The sequence below is a fragment of the Morone saxatilis genome, unplaced genomic scaffold (assembly GCF_004916995.1).
Source record: "Morone saxatilis isolate NCDOM2014 unplaced genomic scaffold, NCSU_SB_2.0 Contig24, whole genome shotgun sequence".
Lineage (NCBI taxonomy): Eukaryota > Metazoa > Chordata > Actinopteri > Moronidae > Morone > Morone saxatilis.
Genome location: NW_023339807.1, coordinates 18730736 through 18745360, shown reverse-complemented (window position 1 = coordinate 18745360; position 14625 = coordinate 18730736). Strand labels below are relative to the sequence as shown.

Below are 14625 nucleotides of genomic sequence, written 5' to 3'. Positions count from 1 at the left end.
TATTTGTAAGCTTTTTTGTAGGAGATAAAAACGGTCTGCCTTACTCATGTGGAGATGTTGGCAGTAACCTCCTTATTCATAACTCTTATTAATACTCAAGGGAGATGCATGAGTATCTGTATGTTTTACACTGTTGTACAAAAGACAGATCGCTTGTTTTAATGTGGGAAACTTCAAATTCCAAGTTTAGATTTCTTGGGAACAAGAACATAACAACACATAATTTAAAAGGTTTTATATTTCCAGTAAATTTGTTTTGTTTATTTCACTATTTAGCCTCTGTGAGCAAAAGAAGAATGTAACCAAATGATATGCAGTCTGCACCACCTATCTGAACCTCAGTCACTTCTGAATGTCAGTCTGTATCAACTGTTTCCTCCGTATGTTCTGGTTTTAGAGAGGAGAACTTTTGGAGACAGCCTGACAACGGGCCCTGGCAGGGGCAACAAGCGGTTCCTCCTGGACTACAACAGTCCCCTGCCTCAGAAACTGGCCAAAATCTCCCGGCACTCCACTGATGGTATGTTACTGTTACTACTTTTATCTACCCTGGGCCTCATTCCCCACCTCCATAAATGATAAACAACTTAATATTTAGACAGAGCTAAAGAGAATCATGATGACGATGTGATACCTTATTTCTCCTATATATTAGAGGATAATATGGCAGCTGAAGGTGCCCAGATGTTATCATACCCACTTTGTGCTTTGCTGGATCAGTGTATATTTGAGGTTTTCTTCTCCTCATTTCTGTTATATAAAATGCCATTGCATAGTATTTTCCTTTCCTTCCTACATTTGCGTGTGAAAAACACAAATTGGAAATGCGCTTAAATCATGGGATTTCACTGATTAAACAAGCCTTGCACTCACGTGTTGAATATTTGCTTATGTAATCAGTGGCTCTCAACTCTAATGCTGCACCACATTTTATATAAGACTTTTCATTCTAAAAATCATCTGCTCTGAGTTGTCCATTAAATCATATAAAAGAAGGTAGTAAAACAGAAGGAGCTCTTGGCTCAGGAGTGAGTGCTATTAAGTTCTGGGTCAGGAGGTTAATCATTTAATCATCTTTCAATTTCCTTAAATTTTAATTAAGTTAATGGAATATTTGAAGAGATTTATGTAAACGGGTAATATCCCCCTTAAAAGGCCCTTCCACTTTTACAGAAGGCCAGAACACGGTCAAATGACAGTTTTATGTTCTCAGGGTTACAGGCAATCTTACGGTGAAATGGTTCATGGTCCAGTCGCCACCCTAAAGCCTAATCACTGAAACGTCACAGACTTAGCTGACGTCACCCGCTTGCGTGTGAGAGGCTGCAAGGGTCTAAAGTTGCACAAATAGGAATGGGGACGGCACAAGCAGCATGAATTCATTGCGACATATTAGTGACATCTTTCGAAACACTTCTCAAAACAATACTCAAAAAAGCGTTTCATTAACTCTGGCACACCGTTTTGTTTTCCAACATGTCTTGTCTGTTTTATTATTAGAATTTATCTTTATTGTTTTGGGCTTTTACTTTATTTTATTTCTGTATTCTTTTATTTGCTAGATTTATTTGCCTCTGCACTGAAATATTTTCATTCTGGTTCAACTATGTAAGCACTTTGTAACTTTGTTTTTGAAGTGTTAAAAGTGAAATAAATATTATATAATTACATGACATTACTTTGACGATGCCAAAACATGTTCCAAAGCCTGCAATTGTGGGTTCCTTGGAATTTTATTTAAGATTTTTTACTTTCTTCACAACCAAGAGACTGCCTGATTTGAAAGTCTTACAGAGTGTACGGGAGGTAATTGACAATCAATTTACTTGTTTTCGTCAAAACAGCATCACACACTTATTTTAACTTAACTTTTAACTTATTTTTCCTTGTTACTTTTCGCATGTTTGTTAACACTTATCTGAAACATGTCTCGCAGTCTGTGAGTGTGGAGATAAATCAGTCAATCGAATTACTTTTGTGCTGCATTTGAACAACTATATATTTATATATATCATGTTAGATTGGTTGTTGCCCCCTTTCATTATTTTGGTTCATCTATGTCTCTACTTTATTTCACGGTTGGATCCTCTGTTTGCATTATCTTCAAGGCGAATCCTTCATGGAGAACAGTGTTGCCGTATCAGAGCACTTAAAGAAGAGCCCTCTCTCTCCAAACTCTTCGGTAAAAACTTCTGGCCTGAGGTCTCCCTCCAAGCTGCTGCATCATAACAACTCTACAGGTAGGAAGAGACGCTGATATAGGGAACATTGTTGCTCTCTACATTTGCTCAACATTTCAGTGCTTCAGTGTAGCGACTCAAATGTCTAAGTGGGCAATATTAAAACAGGATGGATGCTACTGCATTTCTGCAGGCGAGTTGAAAATGAAATACGATTCAAGAACTCAACTTTGAAGGCTTATCAGACACCAAAACACTGTATGGCGGTTAAAATATTTTTAAACACAAATTATAACTCTTTGTTTACATTACAAAGAAATCTCCATGGATTGTGCAATTTCACATATTTAATTGGCCAACGTAGCACTTTAGCACCTTAGGCTTTAACCAAAACAGCTTTTAAGGCTAATGAGGATACATTTAAATACTTGTATCACATTTTATAGTCGCTAAATAATAGACATAAAGACATTCTGTTTGCTGCAAGAGTTGTTTATTTACAAGATGAATAATGTTGATACATTTAAAAGCTGTCAAAGCTGGTCCCAGACAGTTGGAATTACATAGGTCGGGTAAAGGGTGCAGATAAAGTCCATAAACAGTGGACTGTTCTGTTTATACAGGTTTGTCGGCACATACTGTCTGTTTGGTTATACATTTTGGGTTCCATCCAGACAAATGCAGACATAGATGAGGAAATATTTTTTTGAATTGTATTTTGGTATTGCAAGCTAAAGTCTATGATATGCTTATATGCTATGCTTGGCCAGTTAGAGGATCGTTGCAAAAAATTGAAGAACATAACAGTATACGCACTGAATGACTGTCCTCATGGATTTGAGCTTGTGCTTTGAACTTTCAGGCTCAGGCAGTTTTCGAGAGAACCCGAGGCCGGGTGGTCCGGACCCCAACCTGTGGACAGTGGAGGATGTCATGCAGTATATCAGAGATATCGATCCCGTGCTGGCCCCACATGCTGACCTTTTCAGAAAACATGTATGTATTTTTTCATAATGGTGAAGACGCTTCAAATAACTGAGGTGTATACATTTTTCAGATTGTACTAGACATTTGTTTTTGTTTAGTACAAAATTTGGTGGACAGCTTTGCTAAAAAACAGTTCATTCAATTTCCCCTCCTTCCCTCTGCTACAGGAGATTGACGGCAAAGCACTCCTCTTGCTGCGTAGCGACATGATGATGAAATATATGGGCTTGAAGCTCGGCCCTGCCCTCAAACTCACCTTCCACATTGACAAGCTCAAACGGGCTTAAGGTCAGCCGACCAATCGTAGCCTTCCAAAGGACTAAACTCCAACCCCGCCTCCCTGTTCTAGGATCAGTATATCATGCACTGCATATTGGACACATTCTGACCATTTACATGTAGCAGCTTCCATCAGAACATATCTGGTATTATATACCCCTGTCCTGACCTCATCCAATGAGGAATGTTTATTTTGTGTAGCACAATCCAGCCCTAAGGCAGCATGGGATACGTAGGATTACCCACTTGTCCGTCATCTGTTTTGCATTTCAGTATAACTTGAAGAGTCATATGTGGCCATTTTAACTGTAAAGGGCTTTTTTGGCCTGCTTTTATTATGTTACATTTATTCTGAACATTTCATATTTTGTACTTCATGGATATATGGACTTGTATTTTTGCCTTTTTCAATGGTTTGTGTGGGACATGCTAAAAGAAAGAAAAGAAAGAAAACACTACATTCATCCCAATAGTTGGGAATGCCTCTGATTAATGTCTCTGTTTGAGGCACAATTTTGCAACTACAACAATATTAATTATGGGGAGAAAAACATTTTATGAAGAAAATAAAAAAAGAACACTTTATTCTGAAAATACTGCCATGAGGAAATCTGTTTCTTTTCTCTTATTCTGGATGTTGTTTACAATGCCTTGTCTTGTCTTTGTTATTTGTACTTTTTTAATTTTTTATACTATATTATTATAGTTCCTACATGGAGAGCCCTATCATACTTAACATTGTTCAATAAATATATAATAATTCAACTTCTCTTGGTTTATTTTTTCTGTGCTTTTTGTTCTGCGATGTCGACCTTTAAAGCCCTAATTACATCTTGTTTGCACTTGTTCTTACACTCTACATAGCTTGCTTTGTTTAATCATTTATTGAGTTAAGACAATATTTTGTGCCTTTAATATGCCTGACCTTTTCATACAGACTCAACATACAAATGTAGGGTTTGACAAGTCTGACATTTTGAAGCTGTAAAAGCTATATATATTAAGTATACTGAATAAAAGTTGGCAATTGCGTTTAAAAGCACATGCATATAGATTAATTACATTATAATTCCTTCAAAATTGTGTTTTGAATAATATATTTTGTGCTGTTGGTTTAATTTTTTACATTTTCGTAGTTCACCAACAGAGGGCAGCACAGCCCAGCCTACCTTTTTGCAGTGTCTCCTTGCTGTTTCTCCTTGGGACTCTGACACGCTTGGCCATGGGTGGCCATATCTCCATCTGGTAGAGTCAGCATGATAATCTCACGGATATTTTTATACCATGTAAAGATGACTTCATATGGTTTGTCATTCCTTTGTTGCTCATTTGTCAGCATTTCTCCTGTATTACTGTGTAGTTATTTTCCATTATTTAAAGACTCTTCTATGATTATGTGAACCTATTGTTCATGCTGTTTCTGGTAAATATTGCTGTCATTGTTTCTGACAGTACAGTGAGTGGGCTATTAGGCTTGTGGGTGAAAAAATGACTTGTGTCTACTGAAGCAGCTCAACACAAGAAATAAAACCTAACCACATCCTCCTAGTGAAAACAGGAAAACATATCACTTAGGGTTGAAAACGGTGACCAAACCCACTGATTCTAACTGACATGGATGTGTATGAATGCATGTCTCTGTGTGTGAGCATATGACACATGCACACAATCTGTGCTGTGTTTGTGTGTTATGCTCAAGCACATGTGACAAGCTCAGAGCTTGTGGCTGATGGCTGTGCTTGTTGATGTGTAATAGTAGCCAAAGTGCTATGCATGAAGCCAGTGCTATTTATAGAAATAACAGCTACTTGTGCTGCATATTGTGTTTGTGAAGATTGTGAAGCGAGTTTTTACTGTAGCTCTAACACCACAGTGGGGTCTTTATTAGGTGCCATTCTTGTTTCACTCATAGGGCAGCAGGCAGAGGCATCAAAGTATAAAGTTGAATAGTCAACATTACTGGTTCTCTGAAAACATACAAGCAAGATAGCTTATCTTTACTGTTATGACATATAGTAGAATTAGGTACATTGGGGAAATTCTGCCCCTGATATTTACCAACAATGCTGTACAGTGCTCCTGAGTCATCTACTGTCTTTGGCACAGCAGTTGTACATCATGTACAGCAGCGAGACAGTTTCAGTATGTATAAAAGGAAGTTTTGCGGGCTTGCAAATCAGTCACAACTGTGAGGAAAAAAAACGACTTTCTCTGTTCTGTGCTTCAGGTGTTATGTTATGGCATAGAAATGCAATATTTTCTGCAGAACCCGCCTGGCATGTTGCACTCTGCAGAAGTGTGGGCACAGTTAGAGAGAAACAATAAAGAAATAAGGTGCTCAGTCCACCACCTTCTCTCTAGCTAATACTAGAATTCCCAGCATGCCTTTGGGCTGTCAGTTGTGGTGCTCTCAGTAGGGGTGAAGGTCCTGCTGGCCTCAGATCCTAGTGTGCCTCTGAAAGCCCTGAGGCCTCAGTTATAAAAGAATGTATTTGTTATGTTGATCTTTGGATGATGTTTCCAGATTGTGCACACTTTTTTTACGGGTATCATCAAAATACTTTAAGAAATGTGAGTATACATCAACACGCTACATTCTGTACTATAAGACTTGTCTGTTATTGATCAGTCGAAGAACAAAACTTCTGAGGGTTTATATAACCTAATAATGAGGTATGGAAAAGAAAATGTAATCACACCTCAGAGGAATCATACATCATTTTTCAAACCACTGTTTTGTGCATGAAACACACACAAACACCTAGGTATAACAAATTATGTGCACACAATTTTGCCTAAGATTCATTCATATACATTGATATTATACTATATGGGGATTTCACCAGCAGGATAATACTTGTAAAGCCTGACAAGAACTGCTCTCTTGTATTAATTCCACCCCCCAGCCTATAGTCTGTTACTCTGTCTTTGGTAGCATGTGCATGCCACTGTCACCAGATTAGCACACAGGCTTAAAGCCCTGCTCACAAAGACACTGTGTACAGAACATAGCCTGTGCTAATACTGTTTCACTCTATTCTAACCTAAGAACCTGTAACTCTCCTAGGCGAGCCAAAATCATTTCCCTGCTCACATTAAACAAGTGAAATAAAGGTGACATCAATATGAACTTCTGAAAAAGCTTTGTAAAATACTGCCTTTGTGATGCCTGTAATGTTTAATCTTTGTTGAGACTGCCGGATTCATAGCCTTGCATTGCCAGACCAATTTGCAAATGCTCACAGATTTGTCTGGTTCCAAGGCTACCAGATTCACCTTTACATTATATTGTACAGTGAGATGTAATACCTGAACACATTGCTGACACTGTTTTTATTGTGTTACATTGCACAAGTATTGCTGTGAAATGTTAGTATTTCCTTGTGCTGGTTTTGACACATCAAACTGCAAAACAATAGTTTGACAGCTACTTTAAATTAATTTCAATGCTGGAAGTTTAAAATACATTATATAACCATTTTTCCATCTGGTAGTCAATGCAGTTAAAAGACTAACACATAAAGGACTTATTAAACAATTTTAAAACATTTTTTTTTACAAGGGATGTAACCAGCTCAGCCCTACTGTATATGTGCTGACATCAAGGTTAACTTTCTGCCACTACTGCGAAACCACAGCTCTGCTCTGTTTGGCCCAACTGTGTAAATCACACAACCCTTAAATATTTACCACCTTTAGACATTGTTGGGACACCTCGATGTGTTTGAGCTGGCTCGACGGAGAAGTGTCAGCTCTGTGCAGGAAAATAAATTATTTACACCCCCTCCTTCTACTTCAAAGAGCTGGCAAACCATTCAACCCCAGATTTGGGGAGGGGGGTTGGTGGAGGAGTTGCCAGTCACTAGGCAACCTGTGTGTCACCTGCCCCGACTTGCCAAAATCAGCCACTTACCTCTGGAGGCTGCATTCACAAGGTACATGGCAGCATTTAAAAGCCTCCTCAGCTGGGTTCATATGGAAAACAAAACAAGCACTGAGACACAGCTAAACTATGTGGCTCCGGGAAAGAAAGTGTGATGTGATTATATTGCTTTTTCCTTTCGTGTGGGAAAGAGGAAGAGTTTTAGAAGACGCTGATCTTTCCTAAAAAGGCCGGGAGCAGAATCCAACAGCAACATCTGACAAGGCCTGTTGCATTTAAATATCTGTGATATTTTTTTTTTTTTATGACAGGGAGGGAAGAGCAGCATCCAATAAGAATACACATCGAGTGGAGATACAAGGTGACTGATCAGCTAGAAAATCAGGAAGTTCGGCTTGTGCAACATGTCCACTGAATGAACCCTGCCCTGACGGATCTGCTGTTTATTTACCCCCTGCCAGCACACACACACACAGACACACACCCAAGGTTAACACAAAACATGCAAAAATCCTACAAACTGTCTTGTTAAAGCTGACAAGTTTAAACATGTGCCCTCTTAACACAATATTCACACACAGATAAAAACATGCCCCTTGTTGTCAATAAATAACTCATCCACTCATCTGGGAAACTCAAGTTTAGTTCTCACATTCATTATATATTCCACACTTTGCTTTACAGTTATATTCACACTGGGGGAATCTTGCCTTGCCCTGACTACTTCTTTTTAAATCTTAAAATAGGCACTCCAATGAAAGGTAATTATTATTAGTAAGGATTCCGTTTAGTCATACTGTTTCGACATTACAAATCTCCAGTATATCTCTATTAAGTAACATTTTCTGGATGTTGTTTCACAAATGGGATTTTCTCATTTACACCGATAATGGATCCAACCACAATCTACCAACATACTGTGGGTGTAAGGATCATAATGACCACCGATGAGACATAAATCCTTTATCTTCCCCTGGCTTCACACAGATATTGAGGTATCCCTGTTAGCCTGTTTGATCAGGTTGTGTGCTGATGCTGTGTGTGCGCATGTGAAGACCTGGCCATGCGTGACAACAGCAAATGACCACCTATCCATCATTGGCACTAGGGCCTGAGATTACCATGAGCTCAGGCTCGGCACCAGCTGGACCAAGGCCTGGAGAGACAGGACTAGATAATACGCAATGCATAGACATACAGATATACAGATATAGTGCCGAAGAGAGGAGTGTAATCTGGATTTGCATTTAGCACACCCCACATGGTGTTTATTGCGGAGACTTTATGGAATCATAAAAGTGAGTTGGGAAAACCCAGGTAAGAAATCCCCAGAAACTAAAAAAATAAACAAAAAAATCCCTCCACCTCATATCTAATTGTAAACTGGAGACATCCTTACATTTTCTCTCACCCCTCCTTATGTCTTCTCTCTTTCACTTTGTCTGCCTCTCTATCAGAATGTGGTCTCTGACTTATATTGAGAAAGCAGCAAGCTGCCACAGGAAGACGCAGTGTTGTGTTGAGTGTGCTGTGGGTGGGCTGAAAACGATTAAGAAAAACAGAAGTAACTGTAAACTTCTCAGGGTGTCCCACCCTGCTTAGCCTGCGTCTAGACTAGCCTCTGTGAGGCAGGCGGCAGTCATAACAAGGGATTGGGAGAGCAAACAGGGCTGTTTGGCGTCGTTAGCCATTCGCCTATGGAGTCACAATCAAAAAACAAAACCTCTGCATTTAATTGGGGCTGAACAAGGAGCTCACAGTGCAGCATACAATTATGAGATATATGAGGAGACAGAGTTCTGACGGTGTGCCAACGTGCCCCATGTGCCACACACCAGAAGACCATCTCACCAGATTGGCACTGAGTAAGGGACCTGCAACCGTTACTGAGCACTGTGCCAATGCTGTTGGCCTACTTATGAGCCATTCTCTTGACAGTGTCAAGCCAAGAAAAATCCACACACACACACATACACACACCCTTAAGCGAGTCTTTGTTACTTGAAATAAGCCCGCATTCTGGCCAGGATATTTTAGTTTGGATCATCCATGATTCCACTGGACTAATGAAAATAGATGATGCTGCTGTAGGAGCATAGTTGACTCAAATTTTGAGCCATCAGCAAACACTATTCCTGGTTGTGCACAACAACAACAGTGCTCTCATTTTCCCCTTGTTACTCACGATACCGCTAAAGATGCCACTGTTGACAATGTGAAAAGCTAAATGTGATGCCATTCCCAACATGACCTCAATCAAGCATTTTCATTGCCCGGAGGCACAAAACAATCCAACAAACTCAGCCACCGCAGAGAATCTCTTTACCCTCATTTCATAATGAATGCAATTATATGAGGAAAATTGTTTTACTCCTCCAACTGGCTGTGGCTTAGACTGGAGAGGGTTTGTTTTGAATTTGCATAAGTCATTTGTTCAAAGTTATTGTTTAGAGTCAACAGTCAGTTTCTCTGACCGTCCACTGGGAGAGCTAGGAAAAAGCAGCACTGTCTTTGAGTCAGGGCTTACGAGCTTTAAGTCAGTTAAACCCCCATCAAGGTAAGCATTCTTTGGTCATTTCACCTCCCCCAACCACACACACACACACACACACACACTCACATTACTCTTTACACACAGAAGAAAGAAACAAATGTTTGGGGTGCTGCAGGGAAACCAGTTACCAGATGCTGCTTTTTGTAAGCCCACCAACCTTTGATGGAATATTTTGCTGTTACTGTAAACATTTCTGCCACCTATAATGTCAGTGCATGGCATTTAATTAGATAACCAGGTGAAGAATGTTGAATAGTCTCACTACCTGAGGTGTCATATCAGATGTACACTGACATATAGTAAGGTTCCTCTTGCTAACCAGCAAAGAACATGTAATTATCACCACATGTCAATCATGCCCCTATCAGTGTTACTCTGCCTTTTTAGCAATGAAAAGGCCAAATAAAAGAAAATATACTGAAAACCCAGGAGATTAGAATTGAGAATATATCCATCTCAATATAAATATTGTATCTGTTTAAATGTTTCCATCCCAGACTTGAAAGAATCTGAGGTTTCCCCTTCACCCACAGGTTAACTTAAGCACTTAGCTAGCCCACCACTGCCTGGGGGAAGAACTGTGCAATGAATGGAAAAGCAGGCCACACTTCTATCCAGGCCATCTTTATTGATCCTCAAAACCCCTTTTCACAAAGACCATCCCCCCCATCTTGACCACAAAAAAGGGGACAATATAAACAACCAATAAATAAGAATCTGCGTGATTAAGGCGGTTCTACATCTCCAATAGAACACAACAGTGTGGACATGTTGGAGTTATACAGCTTCATACAGTACAAGCAGTAGATTTTCGAGAACATCACATCTAAAAAGGCAGCACTTTACCAAAAGTGAACCATTTTTAAGATGAATAGACTTCCATTCAAATGAGATAACATTGTACTTCTGTCTGACTTTTGATTTCTGATAGAAAATCCAGGCTCATTTTAGATGACCTTGTCATCTGAGCTTATTTTTAATACTAGGCCAAATAGAGTGGGGAAAAAATTCATGAGCAGAGAACTTAAATTTAATTTTCTCCCCCATCCTACTCTCAGGAAAAAAATCATTAAAACCACTTGGTTCCCAAAATGGAGAAGGTGGTTGTTCTTTATATCAGTTTTCTCAGATAGGAATAAATAAATACACCTTTTTACTGGTAAACTGTCATTAAGTCCAGGCTTGGAGGCTACACAGTGTCATAGCATTGTTCAGAGTGGCTTTAAGAATTTCAGCATTTCTTTATTACATTCATGTCCAGGAAATGGGAGCGGTGGAACCAGGCCATAAAGCCAGTCACCTCCTGGCCACTAGCACATCTGAGACTCAGCACTGTGTGTTCCCTGTGGGTATCCAGAGTTCTCTTCTGTGCGCCCTGCACCGCAACTTGGCTTCGTTGTACAGGGAGGTGCTCACAAAATAAAAAGTGAAGAGGCGAGCACCCGTCATCCATCCTGGACAATTCTCACTCTTCTGTCTCCATTTGTGCCCCTTTGCAAATCATGTCCACTCAGCAACTAACAGTGCTGGGCTGCTGTTTGCTGACAAAGTCCGAGATGAAGTCAAACTCATTCTGGCCCAGGCGGAGTTCTGGTAGCTCCTGGACCCGGTCCAAGCCCAGCTCCATGACCAGCGAGGTCAGGACCTCCTCGTCAATCATATCCGCGTCCATGCCGGTCAGGGCCAGGGCCGGCCCGGCCATGTGCTGCATGTTAGCCAGCTGGGCCGGGTTCATGCGGTACTGGGTCGTGGGCCCCATGTGGTTCCCACCCATAGGCCCCAGTGGATGTCCATGGTACTGGGTGTTGAGTTTCTGCAGCTGCATGCTGGCCATGAGCTGCTGGGACGTTAACCCTCCATTCATGAACTGCTGTTGCTGTGGGTGCTGGACTTGTTGCTGGTGCTGCTGTGGGTGCATGTGATGCTGCTGCTGGGGGTGATGCTGTTGCTGCTGGGGCTGACCATTATACATCATGTTACCAGAGGTCATCTGGTGGTGACCCATCTGGGCCCCATTCAGCTGTCCATTCATGGGTCCACCCACCATGCCTTGCCGCTGCCTCATGGCAGTCTCCATGTTGGCCTGGGCGCCTGCATAGTGCATCATCTGGCCATTGGGCAGCGCCCTCATGCCCTGCTGGTTGGCATGCTGCTGGTGACCTGCCTGCAGGCCGCCATTCATGCCCATCCTGTAACCGTGGAGACTGGCGCCCGCTGAGCTGTGATTCATGGGCATCATCAGATGGTCTGCCATGCCTCCTGTCTACGAGCAGAGAGAAGACACTGTTAGGACAATACGGGGGGCAACAACATGTTTGGAAGCAGTAAAAACATTTAAGGGGAGGAGCAGCAGCACGAGACTGATATGGCATGGACATATACAGCTATCCATCTGAACCAGTATCAAACTAGTTAAGGCACCCAACAATTGTGTTAGTGTGTAAGATGTGCAGTGAAAGACATTTTACATTGCTGCGGTCCAAACCAATGTCATACTCAGCCAGTTACCTTCATGTATAGTGACCACACGCTTCACCTTCACTGAGAAGAAACAAAGATGCCCCCCATATTTCCCCCATAATGTCACAAACCCTTCTCAACTTAAACCACCGAACATCGCTTCCGGGAAAGAAAAATATCTGCAAGGTTGTTTTGCTTATCGGCGACCACCTTACTCGTTTAGTTTAGTCTTCTTCAAACCTCCCCTCTTTGTGCCAATGAATGAACGCCCAGGTTGAAATTACAGGTTAACATACACTGTTTGGGTACTACATTTTTCAGCTAGATAATTCATGCACGACAGGATCGACAAAATAAGAGGAAAAACGCGTGCACGGCGTAATGCATTGGTTAAATCTCATCTATGTTGCGTGTCAGCTGAAGCAGGGGGGGAAAAAATCTTGTTACATTTTACGCACGTAAGGTTGCAACAAAGAACACTGACATCATGCAACATCTCCCCAACAGCTGAATCACCACATTCTCTAACAAGGCAGAAAATCCAACAAAGGTATCGCTTCTCTCCGACGACTTTGTCTCGATTTGTTTAAACGTTTGTATCCAACAATATCGTACGCTGTGGCCATAATATTATCCGTTTTGTTAACCTTCCGAGTTTGAAACAAGGGAGTGCAAACAATGGAGCAGCAGCAGCCCCTCAGACCACCACAAGACCAAAACCCCAATTTCTCCAACAAATACATCCGATAAAAAATCACTTACCCGTATCCGCTACGTTTTCACAAAGTTGCGCGACTTTGCTTCGGCTCCGTCTTTTTGAAACAGTCCTCCCTCTGCAAGGCAAAGCTCCTTTGAATTAGAGTATGTATTCCACAGGGTTACGCTTCATGCTCAAGCGGGGACGGTGTGCACAAAGACTGCCGCATCAGATCTTGAAACGACTGCCTATTTTCTGGGTCAACTCAGGGATTATGTACATCTAAAAAGCTCAGAGGAAGGCAGTCGGGGAGAGGTGGAGCCTCGGTCCTGCCTCTTCTTTGTTCCTATTGGCCCTACTTAATATAATTGTGCATGGGCGTAGAAAAAAAAAGGGCTGTTGGAGAGCTTTGACACAGTAGCCAATTTAAATACTCTCCTCCCCACTGTTTTTTTGAAAGAATATTTGGACATCTTGTTTGTCTTCACAAGTAACTGCTGCTGTTGTGGTGGAATTATGAAAATAAAAGGGAGGCATTAAGTTTTATTAATTAGATAGATAGATAGATAGATAGATAGATAGATAGATAGATAGATAGATAGATAGAGAGTGTTATATTGATTTTTTTAGTTTTTGTTTGAATGAGTCAGCATGACTCCTTGTTTTTGCCAGTGTGTGCCAGACAGCATAACATCGGTGTTGAAATTTGTGTTCCCAACTTGTCTGCACCTATTTATCTATTTGGCCTGTGTGTATGTGCTGCAATGGTGTTAGCCTGGTATGTGCATGAACATCTCCAAGATCACCGAGATCACTGTTGGTCCATGTGACCCACCAGTCTGCTGTGTGTTCGCCTCTGTGAGGCAGTGGAGGGAGGGCAGAGGAATGTAGCCTGTGTGCTATTCTAGGCCACACTGGCTGCAGCAGTGTAACTACCGCTGTGCATGCATGTGTGTTCGCCTCATTTACGTGTGCGGAATATGGATGCAGGCATGTGTGTATGTTTCTGTATTTCTGTGTGTGTGTATGTGTGTACCTCCACTCTGCAGATGCACACGTCTCTCGATTGCCCACTTCAGGACAACGACCTCTTGCCTGCAATTGCAAATGAATGGAACCACTTTGAGAGAGCAAGCAAATCTATTGTCCTGGGAATTTATCTATAAATGGGCAACCCCTGGCAGGCGTTTGTCATTGTTTGACATTGTCCGGCCACTTTAAGCTAGTGTTAATAAGCCACTCCCAGGTGTGGGTACTATCTGAGAAACTCACCCAGCCAGTCAGTCCAAACAAAACACAATCAACATGAGTTTCTGTTGTACTGTGATGAGTGCTCTTTTAGGTGAGCATGTGTTCTGTGCAAGGTTACAGCAGTCTGCGACAATATGAGGAACAAGCATTTTAGAAAATGCATCAAAACAGTCTTTATTTGTATCCCAGGGCCAAAAGCTCTTAATGGTGTAATTTGCATTAGAGAGTGCAGGCAATGTGTCCAAACCTTCTGGAGCTCACCAATCACATTACTGCATCTGTTTAAAACCCAAGATATTTGCATGAAATCCCAATCAGCCATGATTGGGGGGGG

The 14625-nt window shown here is 41.3% G+C and overlaps 2 protein-coding genes across 3 annotated transcripts in view; one reads left to right on the top strand and one right to left on the bottom strand.

The window, feature by feature from the left end:
• LOC118335518 (polycomb protein SCMH1) overlaps positions 1–4211 on the top strand; it is an 18700-nt gene extending 14489 nt beyond the window's left edge. For both annotated transcript variants that reach the window (XM_035671828.1, XM_035671827.1), the window contains exons 14-17: positions 398–520; positions 2109–2240; positions 3043–3176; positions 3335–4211. In XM_035671828.1, the coding sequence (XP_035527721.1) occupies positions 398–520; positions 2109–2240; positions 3043–3176; positions 3335–3454 (509 nt within the window). In that variant the 3' untranslated portion in view covers positions 3455–4211. The remainder of the gene's footprint in view (positions 1–397; positions 521–2108; positions 2241–3042; positions 3177–3334) is intronic.
• Positions 4212–10491: 6280 nt separating this feature from the next.
• cited4b (Cbp/p300-interacting transactivator, with Glu/Asp-rich carboxy-terminal domain, 4b) lies at positions 10492–14142 on the bottom strand. Its single transcript, XM_035672932.1, has 3 exons — positions 14077–14142; positions 13106–13176; positions 10492–12146 (listed from the first exon to the last, which is right to left on the bottom strand). Exon 3 carries the CDS (start codon positions 12135–12137, stop codon positions 11394–11396), a length of 744 nt encoding a protein of 247 aa, XP_035528825.1. The 5' UTR covers positions 12138–12146; positions 13106–13176; positions 14077–14142; the 3' UTR covers positions 10492–11393.
• Positions 14143–14625: the final 483 nt, after the last annotated feature.